The 26,453-nt window shown below is 39.2% G+C and overlaps 1 protein-coding gene across 4 annotated transcripts in view; it reads left to right on the top strand.

The window, feature by feature from the left end:
• MYBL1 (MYB proto-oncogene like 1) overlaps positions 1 to 17,995 on the top strand; it is a 30,600-nt gene extending 12,605 nt beyond the window's left edge. For 2 of the 4 annotated variants that reach the window (XM_084509595.1, XM_084509593.1), the window contains exons 4-16: positions 1,160 to 1,252; positions 2,318 to 2,538; positions 3,958 to 4,141; positions 4,364 to 4,438; positions 6,065 to 6,169; positions 7,379 to 7,612; positions 7,897 to 8,262; positions 8,722 to 8,864; positions 9,275 to 9,389; positions 11,121 to 11,237; positions 11,324 to 11,428; positions 13,409 to 13,588; positions 15,389 to 17,995. In XM_084509595.1, coding sequence (XP_084365721.1) covers positions 1,160 to 1,252; positions 2,318 to 2,538; positions 3,958 to 4,141; positions 4,364 to 4,438; positions 6,065 to 6,169; positions 7,379 to 7,612; positions 7,897 to 8,262; positions 8,722 to 8,864; positions 9,275 to 9,389; positions 11,121 to 11,237; positions 11,324 to 11,428; positions 13,409 to 13,588; positions 15,389 to 15,517 — 2,067 coding nt within the window. In that variant the 3' untranslated portion in view covers positions 15,518 to 17,995. The remainder of the gene's footprint in view (positions 1 to 1,159; positions 1,253 to 2,317; positions 2,539 to 3,957; positions 4,142 to 4,363; positions 4,439 to 6,064; positions 6,170 to 7,378; positions 7,613 to 7,896; positions 8,263 to 8,721; positions 8,865 to 9,274; positions 9,390 to 11,120; positions 11,238 to 11,323; positions 11,429 to 13,408; positions 13,589 to 15,388) is intronic. The other 2 variants (XM_084509594.1, XM_084509596.1) reach the window with 2 other exon arrangements.
• The last annotated feature ends 8,458 nt before the right edge of the window (positions 17,996 to 26,453 follow it).

Raw genomic sequence — 26,453 nt, 5'->3', positions numbered from 1 at the left:
CAGCTTCCCTAACAAATACAAATCTTTCCACCTAATGATATCTTCAGTTGCTATGAAGGAGGTTGGCAGGAGTGGCACTGTGTTGTTACTGATGCTCTTCTGCTAGGAAGACCAACTGGATCTTCAGTTAACAGCAATTAAAGGCATTCAGAAGCTGCTGTGGTTTTACTACTATTTGACAAATAAACCCCTCTATTCTGTACAAAAAAGTGAAGATTGCTGGAAGGTGATTCAAGGGAGGAGATGCAGCCTGTGTTCTTCAATTTGTTGCTGCTAAAGCAGAACTGAAATGACTTTATTGCTTTATCCCATCATACATCTTTGCTTCTCAAAATATGCTGTAATTTCAGAAATGGAAGGTAAAAACACTACAAGGCTACAACTTCCAAATTTTTTTTTTTTTTTTTGCACTGAAAATAGAAACAGGTAGCGTCTACTGAAAGTCTTTCACAGCTTGTCTTCTCCAGGAAGTGATTTTTTTTTTTTTTTTTTTAATAAACTCTAGTGTGGTTTTAAACATAGTGTCTAGTTGGGATTAACTTGAAGGTACTGTGCTCAACCTAATTTTAGATGTACCAGTGTTCTGGATATTTTTTGAGGTTTTGTAGACTGCTTCTAGTTTAACTTTGTCTTAGCATGGTAGACAAGCCCAGCGAAATGTTGAAGTCAGTACTTGTTATCCAGCAGCTTGCACTGAAGACAGCAAATCAGTGTATCCCAGTGTCATAAGAGGTTTGCTAGTACGCTGAGTTGGGACAGGCTCTTATCTGTATTTTTAGGGATCTGACCAACTACCCTTGTAGCCCCAAACTTTCTTACAGATGCTTTTTAGGGGGTGAAGTGAAAGCTTCTCTTTCATAACTGGGAACAATATTTCAAAAGATCCTTAGTGAAGCTACAGAAAAGCACCATCTGTCCTTAGCAGAAAAAGCAGTGTTGTTTAATTAGTGTGTGTTAGCTAAACTTGATATAAATCTCTTTTCCTTAACGCTGTAGTAAAGAACTGAAAACACTTGCATTCGAGATATAAAGAACTGATACCTAGAAAAAAGGTCTGAATAAGTCTTTTAATTTGAAATAATATATTAATTTTGGCTAACTAATATTTTAGTCTTATGTATTTAAAAGTTTAACCAGCTACACTGGTCTTCTGTTTCAGAATCGTTCAGATTTTCAGTGCCAGCATCGATGGCAGAAGGTACTAAACCCAGAATTGATTAAAGGTCCCTGGACTAAAGAAGAAGATCAGAGGGTAATGAGAACTAATTTATATTGTGCTCTTTTACTGTAATAAAATTGACATATGGCTACTAAGAGTGTCTACCTTTTTCTTAGGTTTCATCCCCACATGATGTCTGGTGCATCTTGTGACACAGTGAATTACATTATATTATATTTTGCTGTATGTGAAGAAAAAAATGCAGCTGCTTTTAAGCAGATGGAGTGTCTGGTCTGCTCAAGTGTTTCATTTCCCTTTGCTCAGCTTGCTAGCTGAACTCTAGTGCACTAAGTAGAGGAGTTCTCCTCATGACACCAAAGATCAAAGGTCTTATTTACATCCTTTGTTTCTTGAACCCATCAGACTTACAGGGGTTTGGACTGAGGGAAATTACTTCATGTTCTACTCTTAAAGAAGCTAATAATGGTGGTTCTGATTCCTTCTTCCCACCTCTGTTGATCTGCCCTGCAAATTTCTGCCTCATAAACCTGCAACGTACCTCAGGGAGGTGTACGTTGAGCTTTTGCATACAATATTTCAAATCCACTGCATTAAACCTGTAAGCTGTTTAAAACCAGTATTTGTCAAATTCTGATTATGATCTGCCTAATATATCATTTGACAGTTCTTGTCAGCCTTTTTAAGGAAAGGCTTCTATTGTGTTTAAAAGAGAAAACAAACAGAAACACAAAAACCCCAACCTTGTAGAGACTGCATGGAGGTTGGAATATAGGTTCTTGTTTCGTGTTGATGCTTTTGAAAGAAGTCAAACCAAGCATCTTCACCAGCTGCTTCTTCCAACTTTCTCATGTCACTTTGTGGAGTGGATGACCGGAGTCCTGAAACATCCAAATATCTGTTGTCATCGGTATATACTTATATTCTAAACCCAGTGAAATTGGGTTTAACAAACTTTTTTATTTTTTTTGAAAAATAATTTTTAAAAAGCCAAATCACAGTATACCTCTGTAGGCCTACTGTCTTATTAAATTGACTATTATGATCCTTTTCTAACATGGGAATTCATGTGTTCTCAGGTTTTTTTAATTAGGAAAAATTAGGAATTGCATTTATAACATGCTTTTATTTGTGTTCCAGGTTATTGAATTAGTTCAGAAGTATGGTCCAAAGCGCTGGTCTCTAATTGCAAAACACCTGAAAGGAAGAATAGGCAAGCAATGCAGAGAGAGATGGCATAACCATCTCAACCCTGAGGTAAAAAAGTCTTCATGGACAGAGGAAGAAGACAGAATAATCTACGAAGCTCACAAGCGTTTGGGAAACCGATGGGCTGAAATAGCAAAACTTCTTCCTGGAAGGTGCTTTTCAACTCTATTTGTGTTAAATATTGGAATATGGAAAGCAGTTGTTACAAAATTCTTTCCAATGTGATTTGCTAGTCAGAGATCACCTATTGAAACTTGTAACAAGTTGTCTATCTTGATAAATAATGAAACCCTTATCTTTTTAAGATTTTTGCATTTGGTTATGTACTCCTAAAAAGATAGAAAACCAGAGAAGGTTCTCTAGCATCCTGCAGGTTCCTTCAAAATCCTCCTGTTCACTTATAATACACCTAATTTAAAAGAGATGAAAAAGTTCTTGCAGAGCTGAAGAAAGTTCCTGCAAGTAATAGGGGAAGAATGCCTTAACATCCTATGACTTGATATCAAAGTGCATTCATTAACACACATTTTGGGGTGACTTCCTTTTTTTTCTAATTTTTGTGCAACGCTTCTTTTTAAACTGGGCACTCAAAAGGAGACTCTAAGTAACCTTCAAAACTCCAGGCTTAGGAATTGTGTATTGCAAATCTTGTTGATTACCATGTAGACTCTAAATTAAGAATGAATTGTATGCGCTGTTCTCCTTATCTTTGTTTTAAGTATGATTGCCAACTTACGTGCTTGTAGAAAACTATTTCAGTGTATAAAAAGTTCAATGAAATAAAATTTTAGCCTTGTACTGTTAATAATTCAATGTTAAGCTGACCCTCTGAATTCAGTGTATATATTCAGGAGGTGACTGTCTAGCATGTTCACAAGGGACTAGCTACTGCTAGTAGTAATATTGCTAGTATTTTTGGTTGTAGTGAATTCATCCTCTACTCTTGCCTAGTATTAAAAGTGATTTCATCGTGCTCGTCAAACTGCAGGCCTTTTGTTTCCAGGGGAGTGGCAATAGCTACTGGTCTCTTGCCATGCCTGCTTTCCCCAGACAAAGTCAGGGCACCAAGATAGTGGGATGTTCTTCCACAAAGCTCACATGCACCTTTAGAGCTAACGCATACTGTCATTTTAGAAAAGATGATTTCAGATGGTAAACCCTGCCCGTTGTGCTCTTATCACACTGCAGGACAGTAGGCTGAGTGCTTTAGCTTGATGTTCTGCAAATTTGTAGTACAGGGTAAGTGATCTAGTGATACTGAACACATTGATGTTCTAAGTATCTGAGGAAAAAAAGTTCCTACCCATGATCATAGCCAAAACCAAGGCTTTCTCTTTTCTGCTCCTATCTTCAAATTCAATAGAAGGAAGTTTTGAAAAGAGCAGTTTTCCAGTAATTCTGTCAAAAAACAACAACAACAAAAAAAACATTGATAGAACTTTCAAAGCTACTGGAGCTTTCTGCATTTGTGGCTTCAGATTAACCCACTTGTAACAAACCCTGTGAACTATGCCATATGTTAAACTTTCTGAGATACGGAAACCAGTTATTGTTGTGCACTTTCATTTTAGGACTGATAATTCAATTAAAAATCACTGGAACTCAACAATGCGAAGAAAGGTGGAACAGGAAGGATATTTACAAGATGGTATAAAGTCCGAAAGAGCTAGTTCATCCAAACTTCAGCACAAACCTTGTGTGGCTATGGAACACTTGCACACTCAGAATCAATTTTACATACCTGTTCAGACACATGTAAGTTCTAAATTCAGAATAATTAGTGTTTCCCAGTTTCAAATCATGTGTTGGGTTTGGAACTAGAAACAAATCTGTAAGAACAAAGATCTGTTAAATATTTTTGTGATGATATGGTAAGTTATGGTTTCTAAACTATAATAAATATTATATGTACAATAAACTAGAGCTACTTTTATAGCCTCTTTTTTAAGGGTATGTAAAATGATTTGTGTCTTTTAGATTCCAGCATACCAGTATGCCTCACCAGAAGGCAGCTGTATAGAACATGCTTCTGCTTCTGCCAACTTAGTTCAGGTAAATTGTTGTGTGTTGGAAATGAAGAGACTGTACCATGCATTATGCTGTAAAATGAAGAGTAAACACATAACTTCAAAATGTCTCTAAGTCTTTATCACTCATCTAAATTTCTGTATGTTCCTCTGTAAGAAGATTTTCTGACTTGGTTGATAGATAGTTCTAGATAGGAAAAAAGGAGCTGTCCTCATAGATCCCAGTGCTGCAAGTGGTTTTGTTTGTTGTACTCTTTTTTTCCTCCTTAGGATAGCTTTATTAGATGATAATGAAGGGCACAATACGTTATTTCTTTATGTAGTGTGTGGGCACAAGAGTTGTGCTTATTTCTGATAGAAGTATGGCTTAAAACATGGTTATTAGTGAAATATTTAGATAAAAATTACAACCTGTTTGTATCACTTAACTCCTGTGAGATTTAAAGATGGGATTTTACTACTTTATGTATGTATTAAATACAGTATCTGAAAAGATTCCGTTCAAATAACTAAAAGTTATGGCTGTACTTTTTTTGTTCTCAGTATGCTTTATCTTTTGTGACTGATGAACACTTGTCAATCAGCTGAAAACGCTGTTTTGCAGCATTCTATATACTAAAGCATTGAGAAACTGTAGAGAGAAAAAGCAAACATCAAAAACATATTGGTTCCCTTTTGCTTCTTGTTGACTAAGTAATGGATTTGAAATTCCTTGTGTGGTACAGACTAAATGTATATCTTGGCTGGCAATATGACTTCCTAGAAGAATTTTTGTGAGTTTGAAATCAATAAAACAATTTGACATAGGGAAACATAGATGTTTTGTTTGCACTAGGTGTGTTATATTCATTCTGCAGAACTCTGTACCTAACTTTAAGTTTCCCTGTGCAGTTCATCTGCTTCGTAGTGAATTTTCTTCCCTAATCTCAGTATATGAATACAAATCCTAGCAAAGCCTCATGACACAAAACTTTTGACGCTCTGGATTGTACTATAATAAAGAAATGTTTAAGATACTTGCTGCTCCTTGAAATCCTCCCTAAACCAGGGAGTATAACTAGTTTTGAAGCTCCCGGTATATATTTTCACTTGCCTGTATTTATAGCAGTATTAGAAAGTTTTAGGGAGGTTTAAAAAAAAAACAAAATAAAACCAGAACATGATTAACTTGTTTTCATTTCTGATAGTAGTGGTAGAATGGTTTGTCTGGACATTCGGACAAGAAACATTTTATTACTTCCTTACATGCTTAGTTGAGGGAAGAACAAATCATTCAAAATTGTAGGAAACGCACGAGAACACAACACACGCACATCTATCGAGTTGCCAGTACTGTTGCTTCTATGAAAGGTGGAACTGAGTAACTTTTATAGTTAAAAAGTGCTATAGTATACTTAGCGTTTATAGACCACATTAGAAACCATATTAGCTTGTTTACTACTTTAACACCAGATTCATCTCCTGTTAATTGCTGGAGTTGATTTACTTGCAAGTGACTACTGTGTTACAAAATATGATGCAGCTGGAATGGCTCTGTTCCAGCTACGTGCAGATGGCTGGTAAAAATGTAGCTGAAGTATGATGTAGATCCTTGCTGTGAAGGGGTGGCAGGAATGCAAAATAGTAATGGCTTCTTTCTTCAATTTTTCAGCAGTCATTTATTGATGATGATCCCGATAAAGAAAAGAAAATAAAGGAACTTGAATTGCTGCTTATGTCAGCAGAGAATGAAATCAGAAGAAAACGAATATCATCTGTAAGAACTGTAAATTTCTGTAAATATTTTAATATACTTTACTGAGATTAATCTTTGGTCAGGCATGTTTGGATTTGTATGGTATTTTTTCATCTGACCTCCTAAAATCAAAGCTATTGTTCAGCTATAAAACAAACTCTATATGTTAAATAGAAGCAAAATATTTTCAGTGTCATTTTCTAAACTGAAAACAACAGAAATGTGACCTGCAATTTGACACTTACTCCTAACTTTAGGCCTGCAATTTAAATTCTTTCCAAAGGGCAGCAAATGCTTGTTGATACCACTGCAATTCAGTTTTATAGATCAGCAACGTCAGTTAACTGTACATCAGAGAAAAGTGAAAGATGTATTGGATTTGTCCTATTTGATTTCAAAAGTTTTTCTCTGGTCCTGTGTACTATTTTTTGTCAAACTTTGGTGTGTGCTTGCAGTACATATTATCCACATTTGGACATATCAAATACTATATAAATTTGCACTGTACATAATTTTCATGTGCTTGAGGAGAATGGGAGAAGCTTGCAGATGACAGATGTTTCCTCAGAAACAGAGGGCTGTGAGCAACGTCAAATATTTAACCCAACGTTACTGATTGGTATTTTAGATTACAGGTCAACCTCCAGTTTTATGTGATGGAGCTTTCTCTTGAAACTGCGATGTTCTCCTTATACAGTAGAATCCACATTGTTTCTAGATTTTCAGTGCAAACCAGAATCTGCTTCTGGAGCACTAGGTGGTATACTAAAAGGGGATAACCACTTAGAAGTTAAGCAAGCTGTAAGGGTAGAATCTTCATTAAAAATCTGATCGTACTGGAATTATTTCACATTTTAGGAAGTTTCTAGCCTTAAAACGTACCTTGTACTTTAGTGAAGATGACTTTGTAATATGCTAATGTTCAGGAACACAGGAAATTTCATCACAGATGGCTTCCAATACAACCCATAATTATCTATGTACGAGCATGCGTAAGATATGAATGAAGATTGAGATAAAATTCTGACAGGATTTGAGAATGTTTAGTGTATTAACATAAGGAAAACACCAACTGCGTTAACGTGAACAGATAATTGGTGTTTGAAAGAGAAAAAATTAATAGTTTAGCTTAGTCTTTCCACATAATACTTATTTTCTCCTCCACTTAACAAACGACTCTGTTCAACTTCTAAGTTGAGTAAGGTTAACATACTTCTTTATACTTTTTAGCAAGCTGGAAGTTTACCTACTTGGTCTGGAAGTTTTGTCATGGAAGACTGTGTGCCTAATACACTAAATAGCCTCGGGGAACAAACAAGCGAGTTCTACAGCATGGATGAGACCCAGGGCGCATCTGTTCAGCAGAATTCACCCACTAAGTACTTGGCTGTGGAAGCAAATGCAGTGTTATCATCTCTACAAACCATTCCTGAATTTGCAGAGACACTAGAGCTTATTGAATCTGTAAGTCTGTATTCGTTCTAACAAAAAGTTTATTTAGGGACATCAAAACTTTAATGGTTAAAATGTTTCTATGAATGCCTTATTGTGCGCTTGTCTGTAGTTTCACCTGGATTGAGTGATTTGTTTTATGGCCTGCTTTAAAGCATTCAGAGTTTTAGCATCGTGTGGAAAGAGTATAATACAGTACATGGCCTCTGAAGGTAGAAAGCTGTTAGATTGGTAAGTCATGAAATAATCTCAGCTAAGCCTGCTAATATTTGACTGTTTTCTATCTTGCCTCATAGGATCCTGTAGCTTGGAGTGATGTCACCAGTTTTGACCTTTCAGAGGCTGTTGCATCTCCTGTCAAGCCAGCTCCAGTAAAACTGATGCGGATTCAACACAACGACCGGGCTGCAGAGTGCCAGTTTAACGTCGGTATTGTGCTTGATGGCAAAAAACACAATGTCAGTGGTGAGGAAGAAGGAATTTGTTCAACAACTCCGAATGTAACAAAATTCAGCACTCCACCTACTATCCTAAGAAAGAAGAAGAGATTGCGTGTTGGGCAATCACCAGTTAATGAACTGAACGATGGCTTATGTAATGATGCCATCAATGTTGCACTAAAGCATACACCAGTGAAAACACTACCATTTTCTCCATCACAGGTGAGTTTATTTTTAAATACAGCTAAGCTAGGAAGTCTGCAGGGTGTGGATTATAAATTACTTTATCCCCTCGTAATACATTGCAGCCTAAACAAATATGTCTAAAGACTTCTTAAAACATGTGTATAAGGGTAGATCTATCAAAAAAAAATTTAAAAGAACACGTTTCCTTTGTTTTGAAAATTAACTTTTCATGCTGGGGGGAATTAATGTCTCAGTTCACTCTTTTTCATGCAAATGCTTGTAGATAGAAGCTTATTGTCTATGGCATAAACAAGCAGTAAGAATTTTTAACAAGTTTCAGTGATAAATACGGCAAATGTCTTGGAGTATAAGTCACAGCGTATTGGGGCTTATCAGTAAAAGCTCTTCTGATATATGTTTATATATTTTTAGTGCTCAATACAATGGTGAAGCTTTGTCCTTCAAGTTGACTTAGTTTTTCTCTCTTGTGCTTAGTTCTTCAACACTTGCTCTGGAAACGAACAATTTAACCTTGAAAATCCTGCATTCACATCAACACCAATCTGTGGGCAGAAAGTTCTCATTACGACTCCTCTACACAAGGAAATGACACCAAAAGATCAAAAGGAAAACGTCGGGTAGGGTTATGACATTAAGCATTTGATGCTGTTGCTCAATATACGCAAGTTTTTCTAAATGCTGAGAAATTAGTCTACCTGTTTGTGTGCTATGAATGACTTTTAGAAACCCTCACACTTCAGTATTTGTGTACTAACGTAAACTGGCTTCCTGTTTTTAATTTAATAGGTGGTTAATTTTTTTTTCTTTATTGAAATACAGAACAAAATCCATTTAAAGTTCTTATATACCTGGGGCAATATTTTGGAGATTTTAATACTTGATTCATGGTGGTGGTACCTATTGTGTGAATTAAGGTATTTCTTAAATTGTTTGTTAGATTCATTTTATTATATTCATTTTATCACATTACTGTTGATAAAGTAAAATATTAAAATGCATGTGTGAACACTTCTCTATGTTTGAATAGTTTTAGAACTCCCACAATTAGAAGATCTCTGTTGGGTTCAACACCGAGGACACCAACTCCTTTTAAAAATGCTCTGGCTGCTCAGGAAAAAAAGTATGGTCCTCTTAAACTTACGGTATGTGATGACATCATTTATTTTCTTCTTTTTTAAGTTGTGCCCTCTTGTTTTTGAGATATTGTGAGCCTCAGCATGATCTTGAAAAGCATTTTCAAACAGCGCTAATGGCTCAGTGAATTTCAGCATTATTCAAGAGAACAGCTAGACCATAGATTAGAAAAAAAAATGAAATGTTCAATGTGTTTCAGACTTTCTATGCTGAACAGACTGGTATCCCTCAGTGTAGTATGAAGGCATTGCCTTTTTGAATGGTGTTCAGAACATGCAAACACTTGACCCACAGTAATCTAGGAGTACTGACATAGACTAAAACATTGTTTCTGCATTTGTGAGGTTTTAAATTTGTGCAGCCGTGCTAACATCATACCTCCTTCTAGGTAGTAACATCATTGTCTGAGAACTAAGTTTTAATACTTAATATCATTCTGGTTTTCAAAAGACAAAATTATAAGTGAGAGAGTGAAACGAGGTGTGTTCTCCAACCAGATAATCCTGTAAGAGCAAACTGGAGAAGATGAATGACTGAATGAGTGACTAATTGCTTATTTTAACCAATGTTCACGTTTAACTTGAAAAAATGCACTATCTGAATCTTCTGGGCCATGTAAGAGCTGAGTTGTTTTTTTGCTTTTGGCTCTTCTGTACTGCTAGGATTGAAACCAGATAATTATCACAGCATGCTAGTATTCTGAGCTTTTTTGGATGGGAAGATATTTAGACGTGTTATATCCCTCCTACAGGTTTTCTTGAGTGAACTCTAGAATTTTCTTCAATCTAAAAACAACCCCCTAATTTAAGAATTCATGTTTCTTCTGATTCTTCTGGCTGTTACAGAAGACCTTTTTTAGTTGACTATGAATAATGTTATATATTTTTCAATTAATCCAATTTTTGCTCCCTTCTTAGCCTAGCTAAGGCATGCTAATGCATAATAACTTTTGGAATCCAGTAGACATATGCTTTTAAAGTTCTGAAAAAATTCCAGCCAATGTATATTGACTACTTCTTTTTTTGCAAACACAGAAGGTAGCTCAGACTTTGCCACAGGGCTTGGCACCATCTGTGTTACCCTATAGATTCACAGTCTCTCACTATGCAAATGGAGTGGTTTGGCATTTCTGTTTCTGTCCACTGTTAACCTCCTGTTCAAAATCAAATTTTGAGGGCTTAAGGGAATTCTTCTCCTGTTGGTACACAAAGGAGCCATCTGTATGGCTTCTGTGAAATTCTGTACTGTACTTAGGACTATCAATGTCTTATTCAAAGATTTGTGTTACGATTGATATAAATTCCTTTCCCAACAAGAGTCAGACTTTGATAGTACACTTTTTAGTATGTTTGTGTGCATATATACATACATGTCTTTATGTGCTTAGTATATATAAAGAATTTTCATCCCTTTGTCAGTGAGTAACTATTGCTAACAAATGTGAACAAATAGTTCACGTCATCTTTGATGCTATCTTGTGTTGTTTTTTTTTTTTTTTTTTTTTTTTGAGGCACAGTGTGCAAGTATATGCTTTATCTGGCTACAAATAATGCGGAGTAATGTGAATTATAAAATCTCTGTAGTCTTGAAATGTTGATCTGTAGCTTATTAACTACAATGGCTTAAATCCTTTATCTGTTATGTTTTGCAAGATCTTTTATCTGGCAGATGTAGAATGTGGTAAAAAATAGAAACTAATAGACTTCCTGTATTTTCTCCTCCAATTTTAATTAACTTAGTCGCAACCACTTGCCTTCTTGGAGGAAGACATTAGGGAAGTTTTGAAAGAGGAAACTGGAACAGATATATTTCTCAAGGAGGAAGATGACTCTGTGTATAAAAGCTGCAAGCAGGAGGTAATTTCACAATAATAATTTCAGATAGGAAATAACTGCTTTTCAATAATATTTTACAATCTTTCTTTGCAAAACGTTTATTGCAGCGCAATTCTTCTAAAAAAGTCAGAAAATCACTGGTCCTAGATCCATGGGAAAAAGAAGAGCTTGGTGCCCAGCTCTTTGCTGAAGATAGTGGTTTGGATGTACAGGTGAGTATTAAACTATTACAGAGTATCACTGGCAGCATTATTAACATAGAATTGAATATTTTTTTCACTGTATCAGCTAAAGGTTCAAATCATGAATCTATGAAGTGAAATCACCTTCATGTTGCACTATTACTTTAAGTACTTAAGCAATACTTGAACATTGCTCTTCCATTCATGAATTCTTTCTTTCAGGCCCTCAGGGCAGGGAAGCGGGAAATTTTGACTACTGAAGTGGCGTGGATGCTTAGCAGGCTTGCCATTACAGCAGCATACTTTCCATGCTGGTTAACTAATAAGCTTTAGCATACACAGCACGCTGAAGCTGTCTGTAATTCACCAAGTAGATGGCATTTACCCCTGTGTTTTGCATGCTTGACAATGTGGTAGGCATGATTTGAGGATACGTAATTGCATATTAGGCAGCGTGTTTTTCCTTTTCCCACTTCACATAATAGCAGGATACTTTAAGAAACACCAAGTGTGTGGGAGATAAAGTTTGTGGTTTTCCTCTGCCTGAAGGAATTCAAATAATTCTCCCTCAGCAACCAAGAAGTCAGGAGTTCAGAGATGGGACTGTCTTGGTCTTTCATTTCTTTCAAAAGTGGCCCAATATTTTTTCCACTTGAGTGACTGAATAAATTAATCTTCAGTCTTGTAGTTTGTGGGAAAGCTTTATTATAATAATAGTTCTTAATTAAGCACTTGCATTATTTTCTGAAAGAGCAAATGTCTATGAATTGCAATCAGGTGTTAAGTGATGTTCAAGAGGTAGGAGATAAAAACGAACAAGTGCTTAATTCAAACCCCTTTCTGTTTATCGTAGCTGTTTTTCTAAATTTCCTTCTTAAATGCTTCAGACTCCACTACAAGCCTAGGTGTCTGTCTTACTGAGTGTTAGGTGCTCTGCCACCTAGTGGAAATCCTGTCCTTCCCTAAGAACACCTCTGGCTTCTTGTACTCCTCATTGCTGCAGCCATTCAAAACGGAAACAAATATTCAGTGGTCCCTTAGTAACGTCTTGTTATGCCATGCTACATTGTGCATCACTGATGGTCAGCTTATCAAGCCTAAACCAAGATAAACAATGAGTTTTTTCTGTATTAGAGACAGTGGATTGGGAGAAATTGCTTTTCCTCTATCTCAGTGAGGGATGCTGGTGCAACAGGAACATTGTCTCCTACAAAGAGAGATGGTGGTTTAATACCTGATTTAGAAATGAAAAATGTGCTAGTCCTTAAGTGGAAATTGTGTGCCAGTGGGGAGATAAGTTAGGAGTGAGGTCCAAGGGAGGATATGTAAAGGCAGTTAAACACATTTTAATAGTGTATTTTTGCAAATGAACAAGTACATAAGCCACAGTTACTCTCATCTAATTTCATACTCTTAAACTGCGATATACCTTTCTCCATTTTTGCTCTAGTAAAGCTGGATTATTTTCTTCTTCATTTTCACAATGTTATCAGCATATGAAACTCTTCTGTGGAACGAACAATCCAGTGCTTATTTCAGTTCTTAAAGCAGTTCTTCCCTTGACACTGATCTTGATGTGTTTTTTTTTTTTTACTCTAGTTTCCTTGTCCTTACTTTTACAAGGGTTGTACTAAACTGAATTACAAGTGTTGTTTTTTTTTTCTTTAGAACTGTTCTGTAGTTACCACTTGGCTTGATAAAATTTGCTTGTAACAGAATGACATCAGCTGTAGCAAGGCTTTATATGGAAAAGAGAAACTTCTACTCAGTAATGCTGAAACCATGCTAGCAGCTAATCATTTTACTGTGCTCAGTATTGACTGTGAATCCTAGTATAGAGCAGGCTGGTTTGCTTATGTGGTGTTCATCGCTTCCTTTCAGGTTTTTTTCCTAGGGTCTGTCTGATAGTATTTGCTTTGTTTTCATTTTGGCTTCTCTTCAAGCAGTTGAATATTATTTCGATGAAATACTAATTATTATTCATGTTCCCTACCCGCTTTTTTTTAATAGTCAGAAAATGTATATACTACGTCTTTATTAATGATACCATTGTTGGAAATACATGACAACAGATGTAACCTGACATCAGAAAAACAGCATACAAATTCATCAAACAAAGCAAATGCAGTAATTAAGAAGAAACTGAATGCATGTGCTTCAAAAAATGTCAAAATGGAGAAAGCTCTTCAGGTCTGGTTTCAAAGTATTCTGTTAGTTTGGTTGGCTGGTTAACTTTTAAATAATTTATTTTGTCTCTGTCTTGTAACATCTAGAACAGTTCTGTTCGGTTATCTTGTTTGGGTCAGTGTTTCCATTATCCATATTTCTCAGAAGTTGGTTGTACGGTCCATGAAGTGTTTGCTCATACCCAAGTTCATTAAATGCGACCCTGATGCTTCAATAAATGCTCCCTGAGATTTAAATATGTGTGCTTGTGATGGGGTCAGGATAGCAGAGATGTAGAAAATAGGATTGGGTGCTCAAGTCAAGCACTAAGAAAGTTTGTAGCACTGACTTGTGGCAAACTGAATGTCCACAGCACCTACGTTTCTTGAATTTGTCTGGTCCTTGCTTCATAATAACCCCAGTGGGATTCGTTAAGCAGAATTAGTCCACAGGTTCTGTTTGGTAATTGTTCTTGTAAAGTGCCTGTTCTTGTACAACTCTACATTTTCCATATCATTAAAACTGTTGATTGGTTCAGCTAGTGGAACCTAGTTTGTGTGTGGGTGCTTGTGTTTTGACCACCAGGTTTAGGGAGAGGTTCTCTTTGATTCAGTTGGCACCTGTTCCATTTTGCCCTGTATAAGTTAACGTCTCTTCTCAGAACATCTACTTGTCTGAATAAATCAAGGGGAAAAAAAGAAGGCAAGGCACCTGGAGTCTGATCTTCTATGTTCCACTCAATTGCTCTAACAATGTTTTTAAGTACAGGTCCAACAGTATTTCTTTCTGATACTTCTTAATGAGAAGGAAGAATAAACCTCCTATAGTTGTTCCATAGCTGTTCCAAAACAGAACTAAATGCAGTGAATTGCAGTAAAGGTGAACACATCTATCTGACCGAGAAGTATGCACTTCTGAATACTTGAAAGGAGGGCTTATTACTGGATTTGCTAATATTCTTATTGAACCATCTCACTCTTTTCCTCCTTTCTCCTCAGAGAAATTCCCTCTCAGTTTACTGGCTCCTCTAAACATGATGCCTTTCCATGAAATACAAAGAAATTCAAATGGCTGATTTTCTCTCTGATTTTTTTTTCCTCTGTTACATGTTCCTCTCCCTCCCTCCTGCATGGACTAGAATCTTGCATTCTTCATTATGCTGCAGTCTTCTAGTGTCAGGTCCAATTTAGAGCTGCTACAAATCAGCTTGAGGTTCAATAACTCATGTAAATGTGCAGGATTTACTTCATGGAAGAAGCAGGACTAGTGGCTCGATTATTCTTCCATTCATTATTTTTACTCCTAATGCCTTTGCCATTTCTAATATATCCCCAAGATGTCTTACTGTTCTTCCACAGCTGTCAGTTTGATTCAATGAAGTCCTTTACAGTATCTTTTCAGCTGCCAAACCATTTTGCCTTCCTTGGTGTCACCAGACAGCTGTCAATAATGTGTTTTGCTGCCTGTTCAACTTAGCATGTTTGAAGGGAAAGATATCCAAAAAGAAGATGACTTAATTAACTTCTCTTTTATGGTTCAATTGTTGAACTAATCTGTTTTTAAGAGCATTTTTGGTGTGTGTTATAGCTTAAAAATGCAACACAGATATACTGCTGCTGAGCTGGATTGGGGGGTGTGAAAGAGCTTTGTCACAGATTTTAGGTATTGTTTTGTAGACTAGAATCCTTCACATTAAAATGAAGCATTGCTAGAATTTGATAATTTATTACTACTCTGGAAGGCTGCATGAGACTTGTTGAATTCTAATGAAGAAGTGTTTTAGTTAAAAGAAGAATCTTTTTAACGGAATTCTCTTTTATGCAGTCAAATTGTGAATGGGAAGCAGTTGTTTACGGAAAAACAGAAGATCAACTTATCATGACTGAACAAGCACGAAGATATCTGAGCACATACACAGCCACCAACAGCACTTCAAGGGCTCTGATTCTGTGATGGTCACTGCAACTGACAACCGTCTCTTTCCATTGAAACTGACTCAATGTCGAAGGAGATTCCAGCACAATACTTGTGAATTAAGTCTTTACTTTGAGACAGTCTGCTAAGGGAAACCTTAAAGCTTCCTTTCTTCTCTTGACTGACAAAGAACAGACATGAAGCTCTACCAAGGGATAGTACAACCAGTTCTGCAATGCGTTTCTTACATATTCAAAAAGTAACACCCTGAAATACCATGAAGAATGGTAAAGAGCATTGCAGTACACATCAACTCACAGTTTTTAAGTCTATTTTTCATATTTATTCTTTTGACTTGCATTGCTTTTTTCTGCTAGTGCATTTTTGATATAGAGTAGGTTTATAGGTTGTTAATGGTTTCTGAATGAGCAACATACGTGACTGAATGTGCTTTTGCTTATGTAGCATTTTTCTAGTATACAAAGAAACACAATGGAGAGGTGTAAAAAGGAAGGATAGAAAGTTGCACTACTAATTTTTTGGTATGCTGCAAAACAGTGAAATTAACTACAGTGTTAAATATATTTATTTGCGAATGGTACTTAGAAGTAGGCAGAGGGGGTGAATTAGGTTTTAGTGTAAAGCATCAGTATTTTCTTCATAAATCTCAAAATGAGATGATTGTTGAATGTATTGTACAGTATGTAGGAACAGGGAAAATTTTGTAAATTGGAAAGGAGTCTTTTTATAATTTATTTTCATTTTAAAGCTTAAATGTAGATATTTATATGTATGCAGGTTGTCTAGAAGCCAACGTTGTTTCCTGTTAAAACAGCTGAAATGAAAAAGGACAAGTTTAACCTTAAAGTATGGTATAGCAGAAGAATGACAGAGGTGAAGTGTACAAATCTATACTGTATGTTACATCTACATAAAGATTGCACTATAAACCTTAAATCATGTTGGTCTACAAAATAGTTACAAGGTATACCTGAAATACAGCTACTGGTCCCATACCTTGTTTTAATATATTTAGAAGAGAAGGTTAGGGTCCTGTACGTGACCCAGGAGTACTTTGTCCTGCATAGGAGCTAAAAATTAATGCATTTTTTATCTTTTTTATTTTAGAAGAAACTTGGCACCTTGGATCTCAAAATGGTTTTATCTGCACTTAAGTTTGACCATTATATACTTACTAAATGTTTGAAGAGCAAAGAACATTCTTTTATTTATGAAAATCTTTGTCCTTATTTAAAGTAATACAGGTCACAACAGTTGCTTTAGTTGCCTATTTTAGGTATTTGCACTTATTTTATGTCTTTTTTTTTTTTTTGGAAGGAATGTTTTCATTTGCTTTCGTTGTAGAAATTTTTATGTAGTTAATTTCTAGCAAATTGCAACGGTGTGTTATCAACAAATACTGACAGGTAAATAGACTTGTACACTGTAGTTTTAGCTATTTATAATTCAAACACTCTTCCTCTCCACTCCCGGGTGTGCTGCTACAGATAGTGGCAGAATCGGCTTGCTGCTATGAGAGATGGAAAGAGCGAGCATCATATGCACTGTATGTAAAATTACAAAATGATGTCAGGTTCTCTAGTTAACTTTATGAGATCAACCAGTACTATGCAGGGTGTGGAAAGTATTCCTATCATTTCAATATCAAAGATGGTAGAGAATAATTTATTAATGGAGAATTTTAACATGTGATGAGTGGCACAAAGAAAGTAAATGGTTATTCAACTTTTTTAAACATCTCAGAGCTTATACAATCCTTATTTTTAGATTTTTTGATATTAAATATTCGCCTGGCTATGATAGTAGTAGGCATAAACATTTTTAGCAGTTTTTAATTCAGATCAAAATTTTTAGGGGGGGAGGGGAATCCCATTAGTAATGGGATTGGAAAACACCCATCATGCCAGGATTAACCTCACCTATGAAAGCTGGGAGGAGGCAATTGGAATTCTTGGCAGTATGAGATTCAGATTACCAGAATGGATTTAACCAAAACATTTTATGCTGGAGACTGCATTTAATTCCCAAAGGATGAAAAAACACCTTGAGAGAGAATGACTATCTGGAATCTGGATGATATATTTTAGTAGAAGTGGTATCACAAAAACTGCCTATGCCAAGTTTAAGCATAGTTTTACGATAAGTAGTTTTAATTTGTGTTGGTATTGGTTGGATTGTCTAGTTAACTCCTACTTTGTTGCTTTAGCAAGAAGGTTTTAATCTTTGATATGTCAGGCATCTTTTATTACTTTTTGAATGTTGTGTGCATTTGCATTTCTTTCAGTTTATAAGTAGATTGTACATGCAGCAGCCAAACTTGCATGAAAATTCAATACATATTACTCCATTTTTTTGTTTTAAGGTTTGACATAATGTACAACAAATGCCTTGTTTATCTTTGTTTTTGTTGTACTACAACTTTTCTTTTATGTAAGACTCTCACATACAATACAGACCGTATTAATGTCAGAAATAAAGCATCTATGTACCAGGTTACTGCACGTCCTTTTTGTTGGAGAACCGAAACACTTTGTGCTCTTTAAAGCAATGTCTCTGTATGCATGTGCATGTGATGCTTGCAAGTAGCTTAACCTTTTCTGGACTGGGCACAGAGAAAAAGTGATCGTGTGAGTCAGTGGGTAACAGAGCAACATGTGCTTAAACCCAACCTGCTTGTATGCCTCAAGCTTTTTTGTGTTCCCGTTGTTTATATGGTGGAAGTGATATTCTAATAAGTGTGCTTGGATTGTGGGAGTTAAGAGCAAGTGTAAGCTGTGCAGCATGATTTTTTTTTTAATACCAGCATGCCTTAATCTGAATTTGACTTTGTTTTATCTTGAGACATGGGCATTCATTGTCTTTCCCAGTTTTGTGACAAAATATAAACGTTAAAATAAGATTATCTCTTTAAGGAAAAGGATAAGGGACTTAACACAAGTCTATTCATATGTCCTGGTAATTTGTATCATCTACCTTTAGACTGTATTAGCAAACAGGGTGACTTTTACTGGGGCTGTGATAGCCAGACCACTATGAATGTCCTGCAGACCTGCTCATATTTCATAGAATCATAGAAAATCCCGAGTTGGAAGGGACCCATAAGGATCATCAAGTCCAATTCCTGGCACCACATGAAGTTTTCCATTGCCTGGGATAAGCAAGGTAGGCACACTTGTGGCTGGTGGAAACTGGGGCAAAGCACAGGTAGATGAGAATGAAGCCTCTCTAAGGATGTGGCTGGCGAATCTGTCTTTCCTGTGTTGACCTTGCTCAGTGAAAGTAACCGGAGCAGACGGACAGCCAGACTTGGAGTATGCCACAACACTGTTTGGTTATACACAGAGTTTCTGAAAGCTTTACTTGAGGGCCTGGCTGTATTTGTAAGAAACAGTCTTTTAAGGAATAGAATACTGAGAACGAGCCCAGTTCATGCTGCTACTAGTCTGGTTTTACACGAGAAAAACTCCTCTGGAGTTGTATCAAATTGCAATTGACACAGCATTGTGAGTGAATCAAGCTTCGTGAAAGAAGAGCCTTAACACTGGATGCCGGCATGACCACAGCGGCACCATGCATGTGACCAAGCTCCACCTACACAATGCAAACAACAAATATTCTGAATCTGGAATTGATTCTGGCATCTAGTTTTGTGGCAAGCATTCTGGTACAGGTTCGGCACAGAGGCAGTAAACATACTACTGTCTCCTAATGCTTGGCCTCACTTAAATTTTTTTCTTAAGTTTCCTTGACCTTGGATAAGCTTAAGCTTTGCAGGCTTAAATGCTTACTTTCATTAGGGAGCTGTGGGTTACTGTTCCCGTGCCAGCTGAGCCAAAAGGTTGGTCCCTCTTGGAGCTGCAGCACACCTGGTCTGTGTGGCTTCCCCGGGAGGACAGCCTGTCCCTCCAGTGGGCTGGACTCTTGCCCTGCAGCCTGAGGGGAACAATAGGGCCCTTGTAGTCCTGCTAGCGTGTGTTAGGAGCAGCTTTGGACATTTAGCCCTAATGTTGCAGTTTTGCATAAAGTAAAAATCTGAGTGCTTGTACCCGCTGTGTTACACCTCTGTGGTTACAGAGAAACATCAGTGCAGCAGCTTCTGTTTGCGTCTGGAGTAACAGATGTGCAATATGCCATTCTGCAGCATCAGCCTGGATTGGTTGGGTCGTTGAATTTCATTTTCTCTTCTGTTTCATTGCTGTTTTTTTTTTGTTTGTTTGTTTGTTTTTTCAGAGTACTCCTCTAGTGTTTCCTGCTGTTAGACTGCATGCCCCCAGCGATGCTACTGCTATTACAAAATGAATTTTGTCTTCCTGCTACTACCTTTTACAGAGATTCAGGTTTCTTCTATGTGGATTTATTTTTAGAGAGACCCCAGGATTGTTTACCCGATTCCTGTTTTTCTGTGGCTTCGTAGCCTCTGACTACTGAGAAGATGGATGTTATTGGCCTTAGCACAAGCATGATGGGCACGGGCTGTGTGTCGGCTGGCAGTGATGCCCTCCTGTTACTGTCCTGTGCCAAAGTCTGAGGGGAACAGGCGCTTTTGTCTTTCAGGGTGGGAGAATGCTACTTACTCGGCATTAGCATCCTCGCTTACTATTGCTCAATCTTAGCTGCTCTGCTGGTAAAAGTGATGTTTGGTGGTTGCACAGCCAGCATAGCTCTACATCACTCTGTACTACGTGTTGTGTGCACTGCTTTCCAGTGGTCTGTCCCACAGGGCAAGGACTGCTTGCTCAGTTTTCTGCGGGTACAGCAGTAGGCATTAAATAAAAATAAGAATTAAAAATAAAATATATATATATAATAGAAAGAAAACAGAAAACCCAACCAACACCCAGAAAGCTGGTTGCAGAAGGACCATACTCCTACACAGATACAAAGCAGCGGCAGGGCAGCCGGGTGCATCCGCGGCCCGCGATTTACAAGTGAATGCCATCTTCTCCCGAGCCATACGGAAGGGGAAGGGAGCGAGCCTCGGCGGTGTCTGGAGGGCCTGCAGCACCAGAAGTAGGCCAGTTTGTGCCTCGCCCTGTGCTGGCAAACGGCCAGGCTTTGTGTACTCCAGACACCAGATGGGAAGCAATTAGGAGTGTGACAAGCAGGTCATCTGGCAGACACTCCGCGGACCTGCTGCCGCATAATTTTTGGCGGGAAGGGGAAAAAGCTTTTTCTTCTCTCCCCCCTTTTTGTTGCTAATACCACCTCGCTCCTGACGGCGCCCTTCAGAGAAGGCGCACGGGCTGGGCACGGAGCGCCCCATGGGTGCCGAGTTGTCGCTCCCTTTGTGCCCTTTCCGACGCTTACAACAGCGCAGGCATTTTCGCCTGGCCAGCACCGAGCAGTGCTTACGCCTGTGTTTGTGTGGCGTGCAGTTTGCAAATACTGGCCCGCGGTGCTGGCATGAAAGTTTTCCTGGCTTGGCTGAGAAGGAGACCTCCAGCATGGGGTCTCCTCCGGTGCCCACCTCCTCCTGCTCCATCATGAGAAAGCAGCACAGCCCTCCTGGGTCCATGTCTGCCAGGCTGGGGCAGGCAGGGCCGTGGCGGGCCCTCATCGGCTCATCCTCAGACTGTGGCCTGTAAAAGAGGAGTTTTGCCAGCCCGGACAAATCAGCTTAGCTGCATCCAGCTGGGGCTGACAATGCGGCCCTGCCGCTGACAGCGTGTGGCTAATTGCGTCGGGGGACGTGTAAAATGTGCTGCTTGTTCCAGCGCTTTTGTGCCACAGGCTGGGGAAAAGTGGGAAATGGGGTCCAGGCTGTTCGGTATCATACTTTTGGGGAGGCCAGTGCCAGAGCCAAGGGGAAAGCTGGAGTTATCTGCAGTGCAGGGCTGAGATCCATCACTGTAAATAACACACAGGTGAGTTGTTAGGTCTTGAGGCTCGGTCCTGGTGCTAACTCTGCTGCTTGAGACCATGGATGCCTTAGTGAAGGCACGTGCTGCAGAGGTGCCTGGAGCTGGCCCTGCTTGAGCAGTCACAAATTTACAGGAGTTAAGGAGAAAAAAAAATCACTATAAGGGTGCAAGGTAGGACTATGATAGGATGGGAAAAAAAGGATAATATTCAGTTTGGATCTCCAGAGCTAACTGCACAAGATCAGCGGCATGCTGAAGTGACAGCACCTCTGTGCTGTGGCTCCAAAATGCTCGTTGTGGGTCTGCCTGTTGAGGAGTGCCAGTGCCCCGTCTTTCCCCAAAACCTTTTTACCACACAGAAGCTGGACAGTGATGTAAAACCCCCTATTTAGGCTTGATACAAGTGGAAAAAGATCGATTCCTGTTCCAATGGGCTGAAATGAGCTGGGAGCAGCCAGAAAAGTGCCACCACAACCTCATTTACCTCCAGCTTCACCCCAAACTTCAGTTAAATTCTTTATTCTAGTGCATCAAAAAGCAGCTTGCAGAGCACAGGGTTTGGCTCTTTTGCCTGTCAGACACTGGAGGAAGGATGTATCCGAGTCATCTCGAGGTATTTCCAAGAATACCTGACTTCATGGAAAGTCCCAGCAGCACTGTCCCAGCCCTGCTGGCAGCCGAATGCCTGCTCTGCCCCAGATGGCACCGCTCAGCCCTGCTTATGAAGGTATTGAATCAGCAGGCAGCAGGCCAGGGGGAATGGTGTGTGAATGTTTATTCCCAGATTTCTGAACCTCCCTTTTCTCTTTTATTAGTAGTCAGCACTGAAGGCTTCAGCCCTGTTATTTGGGTGTGATTTGGACCTCTGACTTTTTCAAGGCAAGGAGGTTTCAAGCCGGCAAGGTGGATGTGGGGTGATGCAAGTGCCAAAGTGGTGGCAACCAGACCGTAGCTGCTTTGCAAGGTGCAGCTTGGGCGACTCCTCTACCACACCACAGGAGCTTGTCTCGTGTCCTTTGGGGCAGGCAGGAGTAAAAAGGCACCACCTGAGGTACCACAGGGCCTCCTTGCATCTCTGCCTCCTGCTTTGAGACCAGATGCCCTGTGAGGGCCTCACCAGAGACGCAACCACCCCAGTGTACTAGTATTGAGAGGCTGGGAAACTTTTCCAAATATCTCCTCTGGTTGTTTATCCAGTCCTGGGGACCACTTCAGTTTCTCTTTCAAAGAGTCTATCCAGGGAGGAGAATGATTAGAGGCTTATTTCTTGTTCTTTTTATTTTATTTTTTTTTTATCATCTCTCCCACCTCACACATGCTGTAGTCAGCTAAATAGCTTGATATTTCTACATATTTCTATTTATAATGTAAACAATTAAAAATGATTAGCTAAGCTTTGGTTTTTGGTGTTACTGTCTCAATTAAAACAACAGGCATTGAAAGAGTCAGAGTGCTGATTAACCCAATTTTTAAGGGTTTGCTATAGACAAATCTTTTGCCAACTTGCTTCAAATCTGTTGGAAAACCTACTTGCCTCCTACTTCACAAGAACAGATGTCAGATATCCAATGTTATGAAGGCTCTGGAATGGAGTTATAAAGCAGAGTTGCATTTTTCACAGGAAAAGTTTTCTTTAGTCCAAAAAAATTCCTTGCAAGACTTTCTGTGCCATTGAACAGCTGAATACAGCCTCACTAGGATTAGCACAACTTCCCAGCTGAAGTGCCCGGTAACTTATGAAGCAGAAGCTTCATAATTTTGTTTTGTTTTGCAGTCCTCGTTGCTGGGACGACTGCTTTGACGGTGGCGGCGTTGCTTCCTGACCTCCACCTTGCTCTCCTTGGCGTGGCGGCGGCGGCGGCAGCAGCAGCAGCAGCAGCAGCAGCAGCGCTGCGTTTTGCAGTGTCAGCTCTCGGCGCGGCTGTGCCCAAGCAGGCATGACCGTGCCGAGGGCTGGCATCACCCAGAAGTGCCCTCTCAGGTGCACAGGGGAAGGACTGGGCATGCCGTGGGGCCTTTTGCATGTCTCTTCTGCTTTACGGTCCAGCGTGCATTCTTCCCCCAAAAAGGGAGCGGTGGGCAAACCGACTGTGCTGCCTTTTGGCTATTCTGATGCTATGCAAAACGTGACTGTGCAAGTAGGAAAATGTTCGTTTAAAATACAGTGGAGTAAACTGCGAGGCAGGTGATGCTGCGGGCACAGGGCCTGACCGCTGGGGTGTCTGTGCCTGTTCACCTGCCTTTGCATTGGGCTTGTTTATGAGGCTGCTAAAAATGATAACTGTATTTGTGGTGAATCCAACCTGATCACTGAGTGGAGGGACATCCTTCACATGTCCATCCTTTTCAAGCTGATTTGTTCTTCTTTGAACTCGGCTGCTAGTTTTTTTTTTTTTTTTCTTCTTCATCTAACTTTATTAAATATTCATCTCTTTTTTCCTCCTGAGCACTTTAATTTATTGATCTCTGTGCCCCTTAATTGAAATTATAGTTCTGCCACTTAAAAAAAAAAAAAGTTTTTAACACCATATAGAGTCAAACCACTCACTTACACACTAACTCTACAGAGTTCATGTTGAAATTTTTAAATCTCTCATAGGGTATGCATGGCTATTTGGCATCTGTATCATTTGTGGAGTTTGCTTATAGCTTTCTGAGTAGGGATTTCATCTGAGAAATCTGACTTGTTCCACTTTTGTTTATGTACATGAGTCATGATACTGTATCTTTTCTGGCTGGGTAACTCAGAGATGTGAAATTTGTCATGCAAATGCTGACATTTGCATTATAAATGATATCTGTAAAAAGTATATGTTATTCCCCAAAACAGAGATGTGTCTGTGAGCAGCCCATTGAGCAAACCTCTTTGCTACAGGACCTGAGTGCAAAAGGGGAAGAAAGGCAGGCAAAACATATCTGAGATTTTTTCATGCATCAGTAGGAATTATTCTGTATAGCAGTCTAACTTTAAATTCACTACAGTTTATTTAAATAAAGTGGCATGCAAATAAATGATGGATATTTTAAGGAGTTGCTCTGTCACAAAGATGTTTTGAAGTGATGAGAAGAAATTAAGAACTATTTTTGGAAATGAAATACAAATTACTGCAAGTGTGATGCTAAACATGGTGAACTATCCTCACACAGTCTATTTCAGTCATGTCCGTGCCCCAGTTAGTCTCTCTGTAGTGCTGGGGAACCACAAAACCGTAAAATGACAAGAAACGTGTCTGAAAAATGCATCTTCCCATAGATGTTACAAAGTGTGACAAGGTGCATGTGCCAGGCAGTGCCAGCAGCGATGCTGTGAGCTCTGTGCGAAATGGTACAGTTCACTTATGTCGTGATCACCACTTCACATTTTTCTGGTGCTGGGCTGGAGCTGACCCAACATTGTTTTCTGCACAGGCTCATCTGGAAATGATACTGCACGTCCACATCCTGAGCCCGAGCTACGCTGCTGTTTTTAGGGGATGGCTGAAGGTCAGGCATTCGTGGTGGAATTCCCAGCAGAGGCCAGGCTGTTCTCCCACTGCCTGCAAAAACATCGTGCAGAGCCCCACAGTGTGGGTACCCACCAAGGGTACACTCCTGCCTTGGTTGTTCTGAACGTAGACTGTCCATAACCAAAGCAGCAGAAGAGTTGTGCCTTCTCATGAGAGCTGAGGGGACAAGTCCTCCTCTGAGGGACAGGGTTTGCAAAGTCCAGGTTGGTAAAGGATGCCAACACCATCTGTTTTCTTTCCTTGCTGTTTCTCAAGGTCTTTCCCCTTACAGTCCTCAGTCGGCTTCTCCAGTTCCAGTGTCCCTGTGCCACCCACCTCGTGTTGGGCCTTGTGTTGTGCCTTCCGTGGTTCAGCCTACGCTTTCTGAAGGCCATGTTCTGTTTGAGGTAAGCTGAGTGATTTTGCTGCCAACTGGTAGGACTGAAAATAGAGAGTACTTGATTTTATTTTTTTCTAGGGCCTTAATTACCCTCGAGGAGTCTCTGTCTTGGTGCTCTTATGTGATGGGTGGGAGGGAGGCGACACTGCTCACCTCCCAGGGCCACAAGGAGATGAGACGTCATTGTCCATAGTGCTCTTCTGGTCAGATGAGTAAACATATGTGTGATGTCTAATGCCTGGCTGTGCCAGGGCTTTTCTCTGAGTATCTAATAAAAATGCGTGGGTTTTCCACCAGTACAGTACTGGGACCGTTCACAAACACGTAATTAAGGGCTCTTCCTGTGGGGGAACAAACCTTGGATTTTTGCCATCAGATATGCATGTTCTTCAGTATGACAAAACCTGCCTTCATTTCTCACAAAAGCCTTCCAAAAAGCTTTGAAGTCACAAAGATCCATATCTTACCACATGCTACGTGTTTCTTTTATTTTTTTGTATGAACAGGATGTATTTTATTTGAATCAATAAAATAGGTATCTACTACAATACAAGAAATCTTCACAGCAGTTCCTGGGATACAGAGGAATTAATTATGCATCTTGCAAATCCTTCTCAGACACAAATTATAAATTAAATAAATAAGGAAACCATAAATACACATTTCAAGATACAGCAAATTTTATGTAGAAACATTAACCGTCTCTTCTCCATCCTCATACTGCTTAAAGCTATTAATTAACAAAATGAAATACTAAGGTACAGCTCCCAACAGACAAAACTCTTGCTGCCCTGGACTGAACTCTCCAGGCCACATAAGCTACAAGTGCTCAGTGTTAATTACCCCAAATGCAGCAAATGGTCATTTCCCTCTGTTTTTCTGCTTTTTATTTTTGTTTTGCTTAGGGAATAAGTCTTGTTATTAGTGTTCTCCCTACTCTTTGAACGTATGTGTTGCTGTACAAGCAAACAGTCCCACTGGATGCACTAGGTTTACCTATTCACATAAAAATAGCATGTGCCAGCAAGGCCAAGGCCAGTGGCAGGGCTGGGGGCAGGGGAGGGGATAGTGTGATTTGTGATATTTGTAAAAACACATTTCAGGAAAAAACTGGGGATGGCTCCAGCTCAGTTCAGCCACAGAGGACCTGATGTTGGCAGGGTTACACTGTCCAGACTATTGCACGTGGGCAGTGGGTCAGGCTCCAG

The sequence above is a fragment of the Aythya ferina genome, assembly GCF_964211825.1.
Source record: "Aythya ferina genome assembly, chromosome: 2".
NCBI classification, from domain to species: Eukaryota; Metazoa; Chordata; class Aves; order Anseriformes; family Anatidae; genus Aythya; species Aythya ferina.
This window is presented reverse-complemented; position numbering and strand designations above follow the sequence as displayed.